The 22,088-nt window shown below is 42.7% G+C and overlaps 1 protein-coding gene and 1 non-coding gene across 3 annotated transcripts in view; both read right to left on the minus strand.

Moving 5' to 3' along the window:
- Window positions 1-2,440: 2,440 nt before the first annotated feature.
- Window positions 2,441-2,597, minus strand: LOC118631317. The gene has a single exon (XR_004959799.1). It is a non-coding gene; the product is annotated as a U1 spliceosomal RNA (small nuclear RNA).
- Window positions 2,598-4,809: 2,212 nt separating this feature from the next.
- SUCLG1 (succinate-CoA ligase GDP/ADP-forming subunit alpha) overlaps window positions 4,810-22,088 on the minus strand; it is a 43,079-nt gene continuing 25,800 nt past the window's right edge. Inside the window, exons 6-9 of one of the 2 annotated variants that reach the window (XM_036263318.1) lie at window positions 18,701-18,784; window positions 16,508-16,659; window positions 6,621-6,809; window positions 4,810-5,141 (exon numbers count right to left, since the gene is read on the minus strand). In XM_036263318.1, the coding sequence (XP_036119211.1) occupies window positions 5,115-5,141; window positions 6,621-6,809; window positions 16,508-16,659; window positions 18,701-18,784 (452 nt within the window). In that variant the 3' untranslated portion in view covers window positions 4,810-5,114. The remainder of the gene's footprint in view (window positions 5,142-6,620; window positions 6,810-16,507; window positions 16,660-18,700; window positions 18,785-22,088) is intronic. The other variant, XM_036263319.1, reaches the window with a different exon arrangement.

The raw sequence follows: 22,088 nt of genomic DNA on the forward strand, positions 1-22,088 counted from the left end.
CTCAGGGAAGAGTTTAAGTCAAGGGCTCTAACTAACCATCATGCTCAGGGCATGGGAAGGTATTGACAGGGAAGAAGAAATTTTCCTCTACCCTTCTAGGTTCTTTCATAAGATTAACAAGAGAAAATAACCAAATTTAATTACACACAAATGTACGGAGACCCCACATACAGGAACCGTCTCAAGACAGAAAGGTAAACTGTGGTATCTATGACACCCTGAGCTAAGGATGAGATAAAGCACCTGGGGCTTCAGAGGAGAGGAGAGCAGTTTTCAGGGCAAGAAGAAGAGATGTTCAGTTAGTTTGCCCTGCTCTGTAGATAGGTCATAAAAGGTTATTTCTGGTAATAACTCTTTATGAGCAAGGCCTCAATTTAAAATCTTTACGGGAGAGGTAAAAGTTTCTCCTGAGTCCGCAGAATCTCAATTGCCTTGAGCTCAAAATAATCCACATACCAAAGTGGCACCTCTGGGGAGGCCTGTTCCAAACCCTTTCAGGATGTTTCTGGGCAGAGTCCACAGCATTCATCAGATTCAAAAGGGGATCTGGGATCATAAATGCTTATCATTTCCAGTTAACCTTACAGTCCATTTACCTTCTCAGCTATCTCTTTTCTTGGAAAAAAAATCTCCCAACTCCTTTCTGTTTTATCAGTACTGATTTTACTTCCCTTTCTCATTCTCCACCAGGCCCTTCCTCACCTCCCCTCCCCCAAGCCCAGGCTTTGCGATGTGAGTATATGACATTTAAAACCAAGGCCACTTCGACTGGTGGTAACTCTTCACAGCTCTGCTTTGTGATGCAGAAAGAGGTTTGGGTTTCTCTCCATCGCAGTTCAGGATGATAGAGCCCTCCTTGGTGTGTCCTTGAACGTCATGCTTGGCTTTGCCATCCGCGGCTTACGAAGAAGTTTGGCACCAAATGAAGGGCTGCACTTGCTAGGTAATCACTGATATCATCCCAGTGTTTGCATCTAGGAGGCAAAGTCCATCCTAGCCATTCCAGAGGAGGTTGTGAATGGTATCTCATTGTGCATTTTTTTCTTTTTAAAAAAAATTTTATTGAGATATAATATTGTGTAAATTTGTGTACATGTTGATTTGATGCACTTATATATTGCTAAATGATGGCCACAATAGGGTGTGGTTTCTTTTCTATTTTTTTAATTACAGTTGACACTCAATAATATTTTATATTAGTTTTGTGTGTACAGCAGAGTGGTTAGACAATTAAATAACTTACAAAGTGATTCCCCTCAATAATTATGGTACCCACTTGACATAGTTATTACAATATTATTGACTATATTCCCTATGCCGTACTTTACATCTCTGTGACTATTTTGTAACTACCAATTTGTACTTAATTCCTTCACCTTTTTTACCTGACCCACCTCCTAGTTGTCAACCATCAGTTTGTTCTCTGTATCTATGAGTCTGTATGCTTTATTTGTTCATTAATTTTGTTCTTTAGATTCTGTATATACGTGAAATCATGTATTTGTCTTTCCCTGTCTGATTTATTATTATATTTTAATCCTCACCTGAGGATATGTTTTTACTGATTTTTAAAGAGGGAGAGAGAGAAACATTGATCAGTTGCCTCCCATTCCCACCCTGACCGGGATCGAACCTGTAATCTACGTATGCACCCTGATCGGAAATCGAACCCACAACCCTTTGTTGTATGGGACTACTGCTCCAACCAACTGAGCCACCAGGCCAGGGCCCTGTCTGACTTATTTTACTTAGCATAATACCCTCTGGATCCATCCACATTGTCACAAATGGTAAGATTTTTCTTTTGTATGGCCAAGTAATATTCCATTGCATATATGTATCACAACATCTTTATCCACTCGTTTATTGTTGGTCACTTGGCTAGCTCCCATATCTTGACTGTTATAAATAACACTGCAGTAAACATAGGGATGTATATATCTTTTTAAATTAGTGTTTTGGATTTCTTTGGATATATACCCAGAAGTGGAATTGCTGTCATAAGGTAGTTCTATTTTTAATTTTTGCTGAACTTCCATACTGTTTTCCATAGTGGTTGCACCAATACACTAATTTTTTTTTATATCCTCTCCCGAGGACATTTTTGCATTTATCTTCAGATAGAGCAGGAGGGAGAGAGGGAGGAAGAGAGAGAAACATCGACGTGAGAGAGACACATCGACTGGTTGCTACCCACATGAGCCCAACCGGGGCCGGGGACAAACTGCAACCGAGGTATGTGCCCTTAGTGGGAACTGAACCCAGGACTCTCTGGTCCATGGGTCGATGCTCTAACCACTGAGCCAAACCGGCCGGGGCCCAATACACTATTTTGAAAAGAGCTTCTGGTTAACAATATTGGGTCTTCCATATTCTAATTTTTTGTTGCAAAAATATACACATTAATCAATTTTGGTTTGTTTTTTGCCTTTTTCTTCTTTCAGGGCATGAACACAGTCCCCCACTACCACAAATTGTGCTGTCGAGTTTCCCACATTTGGGGAAACCGCAGGGGTCAGCACATCCGGAATGGAATGGATAAGCCTCCCCTTGGGTAAACCTCCGTGATCATGGTTTCACCCCTGCCAGGTGACCTTGTATCCTAAAACCTTGCTAAATGAATTTATTAGAGCTAATAGTCTTTAAAAATAGACTTCTTAGGATTTTTTTAAATAAAAATGTTAAATTTGATTATAACTTTATTTTTTCTTTTCCAATCTTCATGACTGTTTTTTGTTTTTCCCCCCTCACTATATTGTACTTGCTCTACCACAATGTTCAACAGGAGAGCAGATATCCTCACCCAGTTTTCAGTCTCGGGATTTTCCCATGTTTCACCATCAGAGATGATGCTAGTCCAAGGATGTTCATAGATGTCCTTTATCACATGGGGAAAATTCTCCTCTATCCCAAGTTAGCTGTATGTTTTTGTTGTTCTTGTTTGCTTGTTTTTTTAATTTATTTTTGTTAATCCTCACCTGAGGATATTTTCCTATTGATTATTAGAGAGAGAGAGAGAGAGAGAGAGAGAGAGAGAGAGAGAGAGAAACATCAAAGTGAGAGAGACACATCAACTGGTTGCCTCCTGCAGGACCCCAACTGGGGCCGGGGATCGAACTTCCAACCCAGGTACGTGCCCTTGACTGGGAATTGAACTTGAGACCTTCAATCCAAGCCAACCCAGCCAGGGCTATTTGCTTGTTTTTAATCACGAATTTCGTCTATTGAAATGACTTTGTGATTTTTCCCTTTATTCAGTCAAACTAAATGTTTCATTTTGAAATGTTAAACTCGTATGCTTATTCATCACTACCACTGGGTCATAATCTTACCTTGTCACATGTTGCTGGGTCAATTGCTAACATTTTGTTAAGAATCTTTATGTACATGATCACAAGGAAAACTTTTAAACATTTTTAAAAGTTTTTCTTGCGATGTCTTTGCAGGTTTGGTATCAGGGTAATATTGGTTTTATCCAAAAATCTGGGATGTGTTCTTTTCCCCTCTACATTCTGAAAGAGTTTGTGTAAGACTGGTATTGTTTATTTAGTAAATTTGATAGAATTCACCAGAAAAACCATCAGAACTTGAAATTTACTTTATGGAGATTTTGATGGTAAATTCGGTTTCTTTGATAGGCCTTTCCGATGTCCTATGTGCTATATGTTGGTTAAGGTTTAGCACTTAACGCATACGGGGTGCCCTCAGGCAAAAAGCTGCAAGCTCAGAACTTTCACCCCTGTAGCTCCTCTTTCACAGGTAACCTCCTCCATCATGTCAGATGTGGGTCACTTTCTAGTGCTTTCAGGCAGCTTTTAAATAAATAATTTGTCCAACTTAATGATTGTTATGTGAGGGAAGGTGAGTGTGATCAAAGGCTTCCATCATCACCGGAAGCTGGAACTCCACTGCACCTTCTAACAGAAAGGAAAGGAATTGCTGCACTGAGTCCCTCTCCTCACACCTGCTCTTTGTACCCTCAGCGGCCTGGGCATGGTCGCTGGAACTACCAAAACATCTATTTCCCCAGCACCCCAGAAACCTCCTCCAGCCCCTCCCGGGGCTCACTGCCCCAAGGCATCCCGTGTTCCCTCCCTCTTCAAAGTGAGTTCTCCCCTCCCTGCCCTTGCTGGCTGCGTGCCCTTTTGGCATGGCTGGTACCTTCTCAGTCCTCAGGTCACAATTCGTGTCCCCCGCTCATGGAGGCCTTCCCAAACAGCCTTTCTTCAAGGACGTCTCCCTAATATTATTTTTGAAGCTCGTTTGTTTCCTTCAGAGTAGTTACAATTCACAAATATTTTGTCTCTGCTGCCTCAGAAGGCACGCTCCTGAGCACTCTGTCCTGCTTAGCGGTAACTACAGAAACGCTTCTTGTCAACAAGCTCCTTTTGCACAGAGCAGGACGGCTAGCAGCTTGCTGGCGCTCTTGCAGGGAATGTCTTACACCTCGAGCACAGACATGTAGGCCCGGATGGGGAAGGGACGAGGTCTCTGCAGAGCCAGAGAAATGCACAGCATTACTAAGACCCTCCATTGCCAATTAGACAAAAACTGAAACATAGATGAGTTTCTGCTTATAATCCTAGTGATGATGATGATGATGGTGGTGGTCTCTTATTATGTACCACGGATTTCATATATTTATCTCTAATCCTCAAAACTATTCTGCAAAATACAGACTATTATAAATACAAATGAGAAAACTAAAACGCCAAATAGACCTAAGGTTACTCCATGTTTAAGATAATCAGACAAATGCCATACTAAAATGTTTAGTCTCATTCTTTCAAAAGATTTATTTAGTTAGAATGTTCTCTACAGAGCCCACTGAAATCGGCACACGCGCACAACCCCTCAGTTTCTCCTGCTCCCCTCATTCCCCACACTGGAGCAACAAAAAGTCCCCAAAGCTATATTCAGATCAAATGGCAGATTTAATGGCTGTCTCTGTTACACAGTGAGGTGCAAACCTCAGTACAGAGCTTCCTAAACGCTGCCTTGGCTTCCCGCTGTCCTGGAAGCCCACAGCCCGGCCGACCGGGGCAACAGAAGAAACTGCTGCCGCTTCGCTACAAGGATTCATTCCACAGGCTCAGGGAACTTTGTTTTTTCCTTCACAGCAGCTTCCGCTTTTCAAACTCCTTCAGAAACACAAGAGAGGGAGAAGATAAAAAAATCCAAATTACATTCATGGTCAAAGTGATTCTGAAACCTCTCGGATTCTTTGAACCCAAAATTACAGAAATAAAATGTACCAGGATGAGGGTACTCGAATTCAAAACAGCAGCTTTCAAATTAGTCTGTGTCAGCTTGAATTTCACTGAGCTAGAGGAGAGCTTCGATTTTGTGTCTCCTAAACGTGGACACCAAGAAGCCGTGAATTATACTTATTTTTCTACTGCAGTATTATCATTAGGATTTGACGAACCTAACTGTGCGTATCCAAACTTCTAAAGCAATACGTGGACCACACTGGCCCTTCTACTAAGGCCATGGAATCAGGTTTGCTAAGTTTCTCAGGGAATAAAACTAAACACAGGTTCAGTTAAGGTTTGAACAAAGTGTCAAGAACATCAGAAATCTGTACAGGACACTGCACTGAGAATCCCGAATACAAATGCTGGGGTGTCTGCTGCCACATACTGGAGTGAAATGGTAACGCATGTCTCCAGTGTGAATTTTTAAGCATTTGCTTTTTCCCTTCTTTCCCTCTTAAATAAAATCTCTCTTCACACACTCTAATAACCCAGATTTCTTCCAAACCTATGGCACAAAGTGTCACATTCCAAAAGACAGTATAATGCAAAGATTCGATAAAACAAGGAGTCCATTTTATATCCTAAAGACTGCACTGTTCCCTCTCGGGAACACAATTTGGGCTGTTTTCAGCATGCCTACAAAGTTTTGGTGTTTGTTTGCTTTTTTGTCAAGGCTATAATCATCACAAAAATAGAGAGCCTTAAATGATCACTCAAAGAAACAGGCTGAGAATCACTGCAGAGATTACTGAAGATACCAGATCTTAGAATACTTGAAACTACAGTGTTCCATTAAAAAGGGAAAAGAAAGGCAAATGTTTAGCAGTCACCCTCCAGCCCATAACAACAATGGCCTCCCCACCCAGCCAGGGCCTGAAACTAAAGCCTGGACCCCCACCCTCTTCCATAAATCTCCCTGCGCCCCAACTCCCTCTTCATCCAGCTTTAATTTCTTGTTGCTCGGCCTTCAACCCCTCGCCCTGGAAACAGAAACCTATGGGAGCAGGGTAGCTGTACCCAAAAGGCCCTCCACGGGAAAAACAAAACACAAGGCAATTTTCCGCACTGCTCCTAAAATGGCATCTGTGGTATTTATGGCTCTGAAATGCTTTCCTGTATATTATATCTTGCATTCACAAAAGAGAAAATCCCAGCGGTTAGAAAGGAAGTTTGTAATCAGAACATCATTCCTGGCCATGGCCGCTTAGGACATTAGGACATCAAAAGAGCTGCTAGTGACTGTTAAGCTGCGCCAGAAACCACACACAGGGAAGACCTGGAGGGAAGGCCACGCTTCCAGGTGCCCAGTGTGGCCCACAGGCTAAGGCCATGACGCAGAGTCGGCCGGTGCCCGCAGCTCACCTTGTAGATGGTGGTTCCCAGCTGTGCCGGGGACATGCTGACCACAACTCCTGCGCTCTGAAGGGCGGAGATCTTCTCTTTAGCTCCACCTTTTCCTCCAGCAATAATTGCCCCCGCATGACCCATTCTCCTGCCGGGAGGAGCCGTTAACCCAGCAATGAAGGACACCACAGGCTTGGCTTTGGGACCCTGAAAAGTGATATTTTAAACACTCTGATGAAGAAGTTGATCAACACTGAACATAAGTTTCCCGACTGTCAGTAAGTGGCTTGGACAGGGCTGCTGTACTAATGCATACAAAAAAGCACACTTGAAAATACACGTTACGTGATTTGTGATATAATGAATTAAAACACATAATCAGGCCCTGGCTGGTTTGGCTCAGCAGTTAGAACGTCGGCCGTGGAGCATAGGGACCTGGGTTCGGTTTCTGCTAAGGGCACGTACGTTGGTTGCAGTTTGTCCCCGGCCCCGGCTGGGGCAGTGTGGGTGGCAACCACTCGATGTTTCTCTCTCTCTCTTCCTCACCTCTCTCCAAAAAAAACCACACACACACACACAGGATCAGGCTGTTTTATTTCAACCTGCTTTGTCTTAATTCATTACCAGTTCACCCTTAACAAATCTGCTAAAATGAGGTGGGAAGGTACACTGGAAAGGAATGAGTCACCAGACAATTTCCAAATGACTCAGCTGCAGGCCAGTGGACAAGGCACATGCCCTCTCTAGGTCTCAGCTTCCTCACCTGTGAAACGAAATGGCTACACTAGATTGATGGCAAAGGGCCCTTTCCCCTCCAAAATTCTACGATGTCTAAGAAGGAATATCAGGATTAATTTATTCAACACAAATCCATTCTAGTGTGCTACCTCTATGTGCACAAAGAGCACTGTATTACGTTCTGAAAAAAAGAAAACGTAGAATTCCCGTGCTCTGGGCTGATAGTGTAGTTGAGAAATAATATAAAATATATATGTATACACATCGATCAGCTAAGAGATGCCTAAAGCAATCGGTGGTTAAGTGTCATGATGAATGAAAACACCATGTTCATATGGGAGTCCAGAGGCAATGAGGGATTCAGGTAAAGCAGAGGCCTGTGGAAGGCAGAACATGAGCCAAGTGGAATCTGAGTGCCCTCACTTAGGCACCAACACATTCCCCTAGACCAGCAGTTCTCAAATCATTTGGTCTTGGGACACCTTATACTTATAAAAATTCTTGAGGACCCCAAAGAACTTTTGTTCACATAGATTATATCTGATATGTACTGTATTAAAAATTAAAATGGAAAACTTTTACAAATACTTAGTAATTCATTTAAAATTAATTTTAAAACTATTTTTTAAAATACGTTTAGTGAGCCCTGGCCAGTTTGGCTCAGTGGTTAGAGTGTCAGCCTACGGACCAAAGAGTCTTGGGTTCAATTCCAGTCAAGGGCATGTAACTGGGTTGCAGGTTCGATCCTGGGCCCCAGTCTTGGTCATGCAGGAGGCAACCAATTGAAGTGCCTCACATTGATGTGTGTCTCTTTCTTCCTCCCTCCCTCCTCTCTTCCACGCTCTCTAAAAGTCAACAGAAAAATATCCTTGGGTGAGGATTAACAACAAACATTTAGTGAGAAGAGTGGCATTATTTTACATTTTTGCAACTCTTGAATGTCTAAAATGCAAACGAATTTTAATATCTCCTTTTGCACTCAATATATTAGAATATGTTGACTGAAGTACAAGAAAATCCAGCCTCACACACATATGTAGTTGGAAGAGGGAGAAGTATTTTAACAGCCTGTCAGATAATTGTGGACATTCTTCTTTGATATTACGTGAACTTCTTCAAGTGGTCATTTATTTTTTTAATCCTCACCCCAGGACATGTTGCTGTTAATCCTCGCCTGAGGATATTTTTCCATTCATATTTTAGATAGAGTGGAAGAGAGGGAGGAGAGAGCGAGAGAGAAAAACATCTATGTGAGATACATAGACCGGTTGCCTTCCATACGACCCCTATGACGGCCAGGGATGGAACCTGCAACCCAGGAATGTGCTCTTAACTGGGAGTCCAACCCATGACCCTCTGGTCTTCACGCCGATGCTCTAACTGCTGAGCCAAACCTACCAGGGCTATTTAAAGAGAGAGAAGCAGGAGGATGGAGAGAGAGAGAAACATCATTGTGAGAGAAGTGCCCCAACTGGGGATCGAACCTGTAACCTGGGTATGTACTCTGACTGGTAATCGAATCTTCTAGTGCACAGGACAATGTTCCAACCAACTAGCCACACTGGCTAGGACTAAAGCGGTAATTTCTTTTCTTTTTTTCTTCATTTATTTATTGATTTTTAGAGAGAAAGGAAGGGAGAGGGAGAGATAGAAACATCAGTGAGAGAGAACATCGACTGGCCGCCTCTCGTATGCCCCCCACTGGGGATCAGGCCCACAACCTGGGTATGTGCCCTGACCAGGAATCGAACCAGTGACCTCTTGGTGCATGGGTCAACGATCAACCATTGAGCCACACCAGCCAGGCTCAGGTGGTAATTTCTTTTCTTTTCTAATTTAATTAACTAATTTATTTTTGTTACAGATGTTTCTCCTTTTTTCCACACTGATACACCCCTCCCCCACCCTCCCCGCCTATCCCCAGCTTTATTGTCCACGTCCATTGTTCATACATATAAGTTCTATGGTTTACCTCCTCCCCCCCACCTCCTGTTGTGGGGATTGTCAGTCTGTAACCCACTTCCATGTCGCTGGACTACCCTGTTCCTCAGAATGTTATGTTCATTATATTCCACAAATAAGTGAGATCATGTGATAGTAGTTGTCTTTCTCTCCTTGGCTTGTTTCGCTTAGGATAATACTCTCCAGGTCCCTCCATGTTGTCTCAAAGGATAAGAGATCTTTCTTTCTTACAGCTGCATTGTACTCCATTGTGTATGCGTACCACAGCTTTTTTATCCATTCGTCTACTGATGGACATTTGGGCTGTTTCCAGATCTTAGCTATTGTAAAACATGGGGGTACATATATTCTTTCTGACTGGTGTTTCAGGCTTCTTAGGATATATTCCTAGAAGTGGGATCACTGGGTCAAATGGAATTTTAATTTTCTGAGGTAACACCATATTGTTTTCCATAGTGGCTGCACCAGTCTGCATTCCCACCAGCAGTGTACTAGAATCCCCTCCTCTCCTCACCCTCGCCAACACTTGTTGTTTGATGATTTGTTGATGTGGCCACTCTGACAGGTGTGAGGTAATAATACCTCATTGTTGTTTTATCAAGTGGTAATTTCTTAAAGGTTAGATGCAATGCTGGAATCTGAAACCACAGCAATAGACTTTTTTGTCCTTTGTTACTTTAAAATCTATCCGTCTATTTTGCACTTTAAATGTATCTTTATGCTTCTGTAACATTACTGGCCAGGTTGAAAATATAGGTTCGCTGAGTTATGCAGATTTTCCCAACGCTGACACATTTCATCATTCAGTATCAACAAATCACATTCAACAAATCACATTCATCAGTATCACCACAAATCTCATTAGAAAAGTCTTTAGTAGAGGGGCGTTGTCAAGTTCACAGTGGCAGATACAAGTTTTCCAAAATATTAACATTCCCTTGAAAGTTCAAAATGTATCATTGGCAACAAAATATTATGAGTTATTTTCCTTGATATAGCAGGTTTGCTTTGTTCATTTTTTTTTTTAATCCTCACCCAAGGATATTTTTCCATTAATTTTCAGATAGAGTGGGAGGGAGGGAGAGAAAAAAAAAAGTCACATCGATTGGTTGTCTCCTATACGACCCCGACCAGGACCAGGGACAAACTGAAACCGAGGTGCATTCCCTTGACCGGAATCTAACCCGAAACTCTTTGGTCCATAGGCCGACGCTCTAATCATTGAGAAAACCAGCCGGGGCTGCTTTGTTCATTTTTGAGGTCTGCCAAATACCTAAGTCTGAATAGCCAGTTTGTCTGCAGTTGTTATTTCGGGTAAAATTGGTGTTCCATGAAAAAGCAGCTAGTGCCCTGGCCGGTTTGGCTCAGCGGTTAGAGCGTCGGCCTGCAGTCCTGAGAGACCCGGGTTCGGTTCCCGCTAAGAGCACGTACCTCGGTTGCAGTTTGTCCCCGGCCCTGGTTGGGTCGTGTGGGTGGCGACCACTCGACGTGTCCCTTTCACGTCGATGTTTCTCTCTCTCTCTCTCCCTCCCACACTCTATCTGAACAAAAAATAGAAAAAATGTCCTCGGGTGAGGATAAAAAAAAAAAGAAAGAAAAAACAGCTAGTTCCACTCACAACTCAATTGGGAAAGTGCTTTACTTCCCATTTCATCACAAACTGACTCCAGGGTTAAGATTTAATTAAATTAATGATCTCTAGTGCTTCATCAAGGACATTCTTAAATCAAATTGGCTTTCGGGGGGGGTTCTGTGTTTGTTTTTACTGGCGTGCATGGCCGTGAACGATGGCCGGCGCAGCGGCCTCCCCCGCCCCATCGCGCTGCGGTGCCAGCGACCAGGTGCCATGTGGCCCGACCTGCCCGCTCAGCCTCGTCCCCCACCATTCTCCCTGCGCTCATCTCCCGTAATTCCAGACTGCTCTGCCTCGGTCCCTGTGCTGAGATGTTTCCCATCCCCTTGGATTCCTGGCAAATTTCCACTTAACTCTGGAGACCTCTGACTCCTCCTCCATACGCCTTCCTGGCTCCTCCTCCCACACTCTCCACAAATGCCCTATAGTCAGTCATCTGCCCGGTGGCCCTGCTGTGCCTCTCACACACCTCTACTGATACACTCGTACTCTGGCTGTCACTTATTTCCCGTGTTCCCTAGTAAAGTATGAACCCCCTGACGGACTACGACCTCCCTTAAAAAGAAGACTCCAGTCCCAGCCGATTTGGCTCAGCGGTTACAGCACTGGCCCAAGGACCGAAGGGTTGTGGACCGAAGGGTTGTGGGTTCATTTTCCAGTCAAAGGCACATATCTTGATTGCAGGTTCAATCTCCGGCCCCGGTTGGGGTCATGCAGGAGGCAACCAATCGATGTGTCTCTCTCACATGGATGTCCCCCCTCCCCACGCTATCTAAAAATAAATGGGAAAATATCCTTGGGTGAGGATTAACAGAAAAAAAGGCAGGAAGGAAGGACTCCACAAGTAACTTATTCATTCGCTCGTGGGCTCTGCAGAGGACATGAGCATCTCATATACGAATGGCACTAATTCCACTTAGCCCTGTGTCCCTATACTCAAATAGTGGGAATACCGTACTAGAAAGGAACAGGATTATGATGAGCCTAAAATGCCAAACAAGTTTACATTCAATTCCATCAACAAAGAAGAGTCACCTGAGATTTTTAAGCAGAGAAAAATACAACGAGCAGGCTTTGGGGGAACTGGTCTGAAAACAGGACTTAGAAATGACGACAAGAGTGACAGCCTAAAGACAGAATGACCAGGCAGGATGCCCTCTGTGCTGTCTGCGCAGACGCAGAGGAGCACTGACTCCTGTCCTCAGTTCCTGAAATCTATCCCCAGCCCCTCCATGGCGTGACGGAGAAGTCAGGCAAAGCTGGGTACGAATGCCAGCCCTCACTCTCTGTTGTACCCTTACCACAGACCAGTCATTACCTCTCTATGCCAGCTTCCTCACTCGTGAGAGGAGGACAAAGGGTCAAAGTAAGGCTTAAACAAGACTAGTCTGGGAAATATTTAGTCATTGTAACAATGTTTGTAGCAGTGGACATTGCTGAGAATTCACTGTGTGCCGGAATTGTGCTAAGTGTTCTATATGTCAACTCAACTGTTCCACCTAGAATCCTTTTTTTTTTTTTTGTTAATCTTCACCTGAGGGTATTTTTTCCATTGATTCTTAGAGAGAGTGGAAGGGAGGGATAGAGGGGTGGAGAGAGAGAAATATCGATGTGAGAGAGACCGGAGCCAGAGTTTGAACCTATAACCCAGGTACATGCCCTTCACCAGGAATCAAAATCACAACCCTTCCATCTGCAGACCGACGCTCTAACCATCGGGCCACACTGACCAGGGCTAGAATTCTGTATACAGCAGGTCCTAAACAAAAAGTAGCTCCATAAGAATTAACCAGGAATAGAAAAATATGTGTCAAATGAAATTAGATGTACGAGTTTAGTTTTGCCCATTAAATTCTAAGCTATTCAAGGAATTCAGAATTGGGCCTAAATACACTTTATTTTATTTTATTTATTTATTTATTTATTTATTGGTACATGCCCCTATTGGGAACTGAACCCGGGACTCTCTGGTCCGCCGGCCAATGCTCCAACCACTGAGCCAAACCGGCCAGGACCTAAATACACTTTAAAAATCATTTAACAAAGTGTCATGTCATATTAACATAAATCTTTTTTTCTAAAAAGAAGTCAATTTTTACCTAAATTTCAAACTATACTTTCTGAATTCAAGAGACTCTAATAACATCTTACTCCAATCACCTAACAATCTACTTTATTCTTTCACTTATTCAACATGTACTGGTGCCTGTTGTGCCAGGGACGGGGCTGGGTACCACGGATCCTTCCCTACTGCCCACGATCGTCAGATACGAGGCATGCCTTGGGGAAGGAACAGCAAAGGCAAGCGGAATGAAAACAACTGGCACGTCAGATGGGCCCTGGTTCTGAGAAGGAAGGGCAGAGTGGTGTGTGGGGGGCTGGTACCCTGCTAAGTCTGGCCTCATCTACATGAAACGGGCAATGTGACGGCCCCGAACCAGCAGGGTGGAGGCACCGACGTCTGTGCTTCAAGAGCAGGTGATTGGGGGGCCATAAGCAGGATGGCCTGGGTGGTGGGAGGGAAAGGACAGAGCTATCAGGAATAAAAAATTATCGACATGGGCCAGGTGAGATATGACGAGGGCCTGAGCCAGATCAGAAGAACTAATTATAAACAATGCTCTGAATCTCAACCTACTACTGAGACCTCAGAGACACGTTAGGAACTGAGTGAAAGAAAATGAGATATAAGATGGTTCGGAGGTTTGTCTTGAAAGCTGCATAAAGGATGATGTGATATAAAATAATCACTCACACTTCAGCAGCAGGCACTGAAAGTACCTCCATGGAAGAAAGAAGAGAAGGACCCATAGAAAGAAACAGGATGGAGAGGATGAATTTATTGAGGCCACTGGTGACCTCTGCAAAAGCAACGTCAGGAGAGTAAGATTCAACAGCAGCAGCAAACAGCTCAATAAGAGCGCTTATGCCATGGCCAGTGTGGCTCAGTTGGCTGAGTGTCATCCCAGACACCAAGCGGTGGCCAGTCCGGTCAGGACACATGCCCAGGTTGCAGGCTTGATCTCCAGAAGGGGCCGGGCAGGAGGCAGCCAATAGATGTTTCTCTTTCTCTCTAAAAAATCAATTTAGCCCAGCTGGTGTGGCTCAGTGGATCAAGCGTTGACCCATGGACTGAGACGTCCTGGTTTGACTCCCGGTCAGGGCACATGCCCGGTCAGGGCACATGACCAGGTTGTGGGCTCGATCCCCAGTGGGGGATGTGCAGAAGGGAGCCGATCAATGTTTCTCTCTCACATCAATGTTTCTATCTCTCTCTCCCTTCCTCTCTCTCTAAATCAATAAAAACATACTTAAAAATATACAATCCATTTTTAAAAATTAATACATAAGAATGCTTACTTATGTGCCTGGTGTGACTCTGCTATACGTTCCTAAGACATTTATTTTTATTCAAAAACAATTTTTTTTCTTTATTGACTTTAGAGAGAGGAAGGGAGAGGGAGAGATAGAAACAACAATGAGCGAGAACATCGACTGGCCACCTCCTGCATGTCCCCCACTGGGGATCAGGCCCACAACCTGGGCATGTGCCCTGACTGGTGGGTGACCTCTTGTTGCATGGGTTGATGCTCAACCACTGTACCACACCGGCCAGGCTGTTCCTAAGACACTTAAGCTCCACAGTGTTGTACACTAGGAGGTAGGCACTGCTGTAGCCCTATTTTTCTAAGACAAAACTGAGGCACAGTGAAGTTAAGTAACATGTCCAAGGTCACACAGATTTTAAGTAGCAGACAGATGCCAGAGTGCTGAGGATTAGGGAGTGGATAAAAAGTAAGAAAAGAGAGCCCTGGCTGGTTTGGCTCAGCAATTAGAGCTTCAGCCGGTGGACCAGAGAGGCCCGGGTTCGGTTCCTGCTAAGGGCACGTACCTCGGCTGCAGTTTATCCCCGGCCCCGGTTGGGGTCGTGTGGGTGGCAGCCAGTCTATGTGTCTCCCTAACATCAATGTTTCTCTCTCTCTCCTATTCTATCTGAAGATAAGTACAAAAATGTCCTCGGGTGAGGATAAAAAAAAAAAGGAAAGAGATCCAGAAAGTAAGGAAAACACTGAGTTACATCTTATACAGAGATTAGAGTTTAAAATTTCTACAGAAGAAAAACAAGTATAGTCAAAACAGCCCTTGAATATCCCTTAAATCACACATAAATAGGCATTTTGTGTATCCTACACTGTAGGTGATACTATTAGTTCCTTTAACTCTCCAGTAGTCATTATTTTTCTGTGGCATTTAATTCCTTCACTCCTCAATTTCTTACAAAAAAACACAGATAGTTATCTCCTCCCACCTGCCTGGCCTCCTGAAGGTGCTTCTTGATCTGTCAGTGTCGAGGACATCACGAAACTCTTTTGCTGTCACAACGTCTAGAGCACCCTGTCACTGAGTGGGGGCTGGCGGGCACCGAGTTGCTTCCGTCCTTACTGCGCCCTCTCTCTCTTCTTCACCCCAGAAACAGAGCTTAATTCCCTTGGGCTAAATGAAATTATGATGCAATTCCACACCACTCTTTATGTTTAATTCTAAGAGAGAGGCAACAAGAAAAGCCTTCATAGGACATAGATAATAAGCATTCCTACTTGAACTCTGAAGGGAAGTACTACTCTGCAAAAAAAAAAATGAAGCCTGAGGGAGATGAGATTGGAAAAGGATATAAAAGGTAGGATCTTTAAGTCAGCTTTGAAAATGAGAAAGACTACTTATAGCCCCTAAGGTCAAGAGAAAGAAAAAGCACATTGGCAGGTCAAGTGAGGGCTTTGAGGGCTTCCAGGCTGATGACCTAAATGGTTCTCCATTCAGCAGACCAACTCACCTGCCACAGGTGTGTGGAGTGATACCTAGGGAGGGAAACTCAGAGTAGAGAATAGGAACTGTGGGAAAGGACAAGAGGAACCAACCCAGAAAAAGTTTTTTTTTTCTTTAAATAATGTGTTTGTTTTTTTTAAATTTGTTTAATCTTTACCCGAGGACATTTTTCGGTATTTTTTGTTCAGAGAGGGGGAGGGGGGGAGAAACATCGATGTGCAAGGGACACATCGAGTGGTTGCCACCCACACGATCTAACCAGGGTCGGGGATAAACTGTAACCGAGGTACATGCCCTTAGCGGGAACCGAACCCAGGTCTTTCCGGGCTGTAGGCCGATGCTCTACCCACTGAGCAACTGGCCAGGGCCAGAAAGAGTTTTCTAAGTGGCCAGTACTAAAGGCCCAGCTCTGGCCAATGCGGCTCAGCTGGTTGAGCATCATCCCATGCACCAAGAGGTTGCCAGTTTGATTCCTGGTCAGAGCACATGCCCAGATTGTGAGCTCGATCTCTGGTAGGGGTCTTACAGGAGGCAGCTGATCAATGTGTCTCTGTTAACCCCTCTCCAATCCTGTCTCTAAAAGGCAATTTAAAAAATTAAAGTAATTAATTAGAAAAAAATAAAGGCCCAGCTCAGAGAGGTTTTGATTTCATCTTGTTTTCTTGAAAACTTAATCTTTAAAAAATAAAAACAAGCCAGTGGTATTATTCAAGAGCAAAGAGGTATATTTTCCCAAAGCCAAACTTACTGAATTATGTTGCTTCAAAAATTCTGCAGCATTTTCTTCTGCATTACCACCAATTTCACCAATCAATATGATGCCTTCTGTGGCTGGATCCTTCAGAAAAATTTCAAGGCAGTCAATAAAATCTGTTCCATTAAAAGGATCACCTCCAATGCCTGAAAAAGTCAAAGAATATCAACAGCATGAAAATTAGGTTGAAAAATGTTTCAACTGGTTTCTTATTTTGCCTACCCCTCTCACCAATATTCTCAAATGTATCATTACTTCTGCATTAAATATTTTTAAAATATTACAAAATGGTACATTTATTTGTCTACAGTATTACATGAATCCTAAATTACGGATGGATTCTGATACAAAGAAATACGTTTGTTTTTTTTTTAGCTCCTTTATTAATCCTCTTCCTTTCCACACAATTCTCCCTAAATAACTGTTTAAAAATGAGCACTTTGAGGAAATGTGTATTTGCCAACCAGTGTGGCTCAGTGGTTGAGCATCGACCCCATGCACCAAGAGATTGCCGGTTCAATTCCCAGTCAGGGCACATGCCCAGGTTGTGGGCCCAATCCCCAATGGGGGGCATGCGGAAGGCGGGGCCAATCAATGTTCTCTCTCATCCATGCTTCTATCTCACTCTCTCTCTCTCCCTTCCTCTCTCTCTAAAAAGCCATGAAAAAAAAAATTAAAAAAGAAAAAGAAAATGTATGTTTGTGTTGCAAGCAAGAATGTCTTATCTGATTAAACATTTAACAAATTTCTTTGCACAAGGTAACTGTTTGAAGAGGCACGTTTCAGAGGAACTGCTCACAAGTCCCAGTGAGGGAAAAGGTGGAGGGTGCCCTGACCCCTCCTCCCCTTAGATCCAGAGTGGGTGATGACAGAGACTACACATAGTCTATGTGCTCTATTCCAAGCACATGACATTTAAGAACAAGTACTTGAATAAAATTATAGTAAATGTTCCTTACATACTGGATGCCACATTTTTTTAGTTATACACTCACTGAAGGCAGAACTGATTTCCGACCTTTAATGCATCTCTGAAGAATAAAGCTCAGGAAGGGCAGCAGCATTCACTGAGTGACAGACGCGTGGAGCACTGCGTCTTACACACGTCAGAGCTGCCACCTCCTACTCTTCCAACCTGTGACAAATGCATTATTGGTCTTGATATACAAATTAAAAGCAGAGGCTGGAGAAGATGGAATTGGCAACACTGTTCCAAAGCCTTTCTTATTCTCCATCAGACTAAGTTCCCTAGAGTCTAGATTGTGCTTTACTCACAGAAAAGCCCGATTCATGTTTCCAATACTGATTTTATGGATCTGAGTCCTTAAAAAGACCCCATGGCCACATGTTATAATTTTGTATTTAAAAAGCTACCTTTGAAAAGTTTTTAAAAGCTATTCTAAGAATCTGAAGAAATACTTATGAAAATGAAAAATTTGCCTGGCTTTTGGCAAATACCAAAATTATTTTAAAATGTAAAAACCTTTTTATTTTATTTATTTATTGATTGATTTTAGAGTGAGAGAGGAAGGGGGAGAAAGAGAGAAACACTGATTGGCTGGACCTTATTAGGAATCTAGTCTGCAACGTGGGCTTGTACCTGACTGGGAATCGAACCAACGACCTCTCTGTGCATGGGACCATGCACAACCATTGAGCTAACAGATCAGGGCAAACCGTTTTCTTTTAAAAGTGGGAGGCAGCATGTTGCAAAAAGAGCAGTACTGGGAAGTTCAACCTTCCTCAGCCTAGATTTTCTCAGCAACTTTTCAACTCAGAGGTACCTTAGAGGGGTGCCTTAAGAATCAGATAATGAATGGCAAAGGATTCAGCAACTCTGAAGATTGAATTATATAGCTTATAATGATAGCAAATGATAATTATAGTAACAAAAGTCCTAAAAGGAAGGGCTGCTTGTTCATGGCAAGAAAAGTAAGTGATGTTTCAGGCACCAAAGCTCTTCCTGAGTCACATGTCTAAGGATTTTATTCTTTAACATGGAATCTTGGACGATGAATCTTGAAAAAGACAGTAGAGCTTCATACTTACGCAAATTAAACTAGAGATCAATGCATTTTTAATGAAATAGTATCAAAACCTCTTGCAAATAATCAAAGCAATTATTATCATACTCATTCAATAAAAATACTGCATTCCAATGAAATGATTTTAGCACAAATCCCTTACCAATGCACAAAGACTGCCCCAATCCAACTTGTGTTGTTTGGTGAACCGCTTCATAAGTCAGGGTGCCAGATCTGGACACAATACCTTAAAGAAAGAGAATTCAAAATTATTAGATTGTGTTCATATGATAGACTCTCACAGGGTAAACTAAATTACAAATGTGAGTACATATAATCCACTCCATGATTTATCATCCAAATCTCAACAATACCTTCAAATGATGAAATAAGAAGAAAAGGTTTAAATTAAAGCAGGGAGGTTTAGAAAGTCAGATATAGGAGAAAGAACATTATTGGTTAGGGTTATTTTATGACACATAGAAGTAGTGTAAGAAGGACCTAAATTACCTCTTATTAGAATCTTTAGGAAAGGGATAATAATATCCACGTGAACTTGGTAGGTACAATCCTGCTTACGGTGCAGAACATACCAACTGGACTTATAGATACCCAAATTATTAAACTACCAAAACCTTCAGCCTGCAAAACCACCATGAGTTACATTTAGCAGTGCTATCAATTTTCCCCACAACCATTTTTCTAATAATTTTCAAACAATATATAGGCGTTAAAGAAAACTGGGAAGTAAGGTCATGATCCCTCTGAGTTCAAGTCTACCATATCAGTTCCTTTAAACAATGGGCCTACGTGAATGGACTTCATTTCTCATCTGGACAAGGTGTGCATATGTGGGGTGGGGGCGGGGCAGTGGCTGCTAGACCGTCTTCTCTTGTAGTTCAGTAAGCTTGACTGAACTACAGGAAAGGTAATTAATTTCATGCCACAATCATTATATGAGTGGGTCCCTCATTTTAATAGGTTGAAAAGTGTAAATGAGTAACTTCAGTTGTTAGAACATGTTATATAAAAATATTTTTTAAAAATGGCCCGGCCAGTGTGGCTCAGTGGATTGAACATTGTCCCATGGACTGAGAGGTCCCAGTTTGATTCCCAGTCAGGAGACATGCGTGGGTTGTGGGCTTGATCCCCAGTAGGGGGCATGCAGGAGGCAGCCGACTGATGTTTCTCTCTCACATAGATGTTTCTCTCTCTCCTTTCCTCACTCTAAAAAAATCAATAAAATCATATTTGTTAAAAAAAAAAGGCTTAAAAAAATTTTTTTTAATAAAACAAAAGCCCTGGCCGGTTTGACTCAGCAGTTAGAGCATCAGCCCTCAGACCGAAGGGTCTCAGGTTTGATGCCCAGTCAAGGGCACATACCTGGGTTGCAGGTTCAATCCCTGGCCCAGGTCAAAGTTGTGTAGAAGGCAACCAACTGATGTGTCTCTCTTACATCAATGTTTCTCTCTCATTCTCCCTCCCTCCCTTCCACTCTATCTGAAAATCAATGGAGCCCTGGTCGGTTTGACTCAGCGGCTGGAGCGTTGGCCTGCTGACCAGAGAGTCCCGGGTTCGGTTCCTGCTAGGGGCACGTACCAAAAAAAAAGAAAATCAATGGAAAGATATCCTCAGATGAGGATTAAATGATTCAATAAATAAATTAAATAACATAAAACAACAAACTTTATATGGGCTAAATCAGCACATGAATTCTGGGGTAGTGAATAATTCCAGTGTGTCCATGGTTTGCTTTCCTTAAACTTCTGCTTTGGAACACTTTTTAAGAACGCAGAAAATTATTTTCTAACAATAATGACCCTCCTATCAGGGGAAGTAAAATTCTTGTCAGACTGAGACAAAAACCATATCATAAACTGCCTTAACTTTGGTACAACATATTTATACTTAAAAAAAAATGTAATCCTCACCCAAGGATATGTTTATTTATTTTAGAGAGAGAGAGAAATATTAATGTGAGAAACATCCATCGGTTGCTTCCCGTATATGCACTGACTAGAGATCAAACCCACAACCTAGGTATTGAACTTGTAACCTTTTAGGGTACGGGATGACGCTCCAAACAACTGAGCCACATCGGCCAGGGCCATATTTACAGTCTTAAAGTTTTATGTTACTGACACTGTATACTTGGGTACTAAGAGTATGATATGTGCATAAATACCCATTTTCTCACAATGAATTCAGTTGCAAGTGACTTCAGATTCTCAGGCCCAATTAGCCAATTGAAAGGCGTCAGTGCATCTTGGTCAGCGCCAGACGGTACCATACAGACCATCACATGCTTTCAGAGTGATGCCGCCACACAGCAGAGGCTGCATCACTCCGACAGCTGCTCATTTCATATGGAACATGCCCAACTCCCCAGCCCAGCATCACCCCAACCTACCTCTTGTTTCCCGTTTCTTCCTACTCTAGTAAAACTGATGTACTCTTTAATTATTCACCTTTGCTCTTTGAAATCATTCCTACTCTACTGTCTGGTTCAGTAAGAGACCACCCATGGTATTCGAAATTATGTGGTTGACTATCTTCCTTGCTAGACCCTGACTTTCAGGGGGTCAGTAAACAAAATTACAAATACAAGTACATAAAAAATCCATCCCATGGTTTGTCATCCACTGTTTCCCCCACTCCTATATTCCCAGCATCAAGCACAATTCAAGCACAGGAGTTCGGTAAACATTTACTGAAAGGGTCAAAACTGAAAACCTTCCATGGAGTGTGACCTTCCGCCTCAGCAAACTCTAATTCCAACAGTTTTAAGACCATTCACTAACTGGATGCTAATTCAGTCCATGAGAACACTACCATCACCCCCGTCTCTTAGCAGTTTCTTCCTGTTCTGAGCTTCCTTTCCACCTCGATCCTCTCTCCAGAACACAGTCCCCCCTCCATGGAACCTTTCATGTCTGAGGTCAGTCAGGCGATGCCTACATACCTATAGATTTGGTGCATTTAGCTTTTGAACAAAGTAGCCAGTGACTTCTTGGTCAGACATAATTATGCGCAATTATCTAGCCCCCTTTTCCACTCTGCTCCTCCTTGATTCCTATGATACGATGACGTTCTAGTTGTCCACTCTGCATCCTAGGCCAGCTTTTCAACTGGGGTGACACAAGAAGTTTTACAACATTCAGTACCTATTTATTTAGTCAGGGGCATAAGCCTCTTTTTCCTTAGGCTGTCAAATAAAAAAATGACAACAGCCAACACAATAGCCATCCAGTATGAATGAATCAAAATTATACCTTCTTTTTTTCCTTTCAGATCATCAAAAAATATAATGTATTTTTTGGTGTGCCACAGAATTTTAGTAATCAGTTTATGTGTGCCATCAAATAAAAAAGGTTGAAAATTTCTGTCCTATATTATAGGGAGAACAACTATTTTATTCTAATGTTTTTTTTTTAATATGGTTTTATTGACTTTTTTTTTTTTTTAAAGAGAGAAAGAGGGAGGGAGAGAGACATAGAAACATCAATGTGAGAGAGAAACATTGATTGGCTGCCTCCTACACGCCCCTCAAT

The sequence above is a fragment of the Molossus molossus genome, unplaced genomic scaffold (assembly GCF_014108415.1).
Source record: "Molossus molossus isolate mMolMol1 unplaced genomic scaffold, mMolMol1.p scaffold_m16_p_15, whole genome shotgun sequence".
In the NCBI taxonomy this organism is placed as follows: domain Eukaryota; kingdom Metazoa; phylum Chordata; class Mammalia; order Chiroptera; family Molossidae; genus Molossus; species Molossus molossus.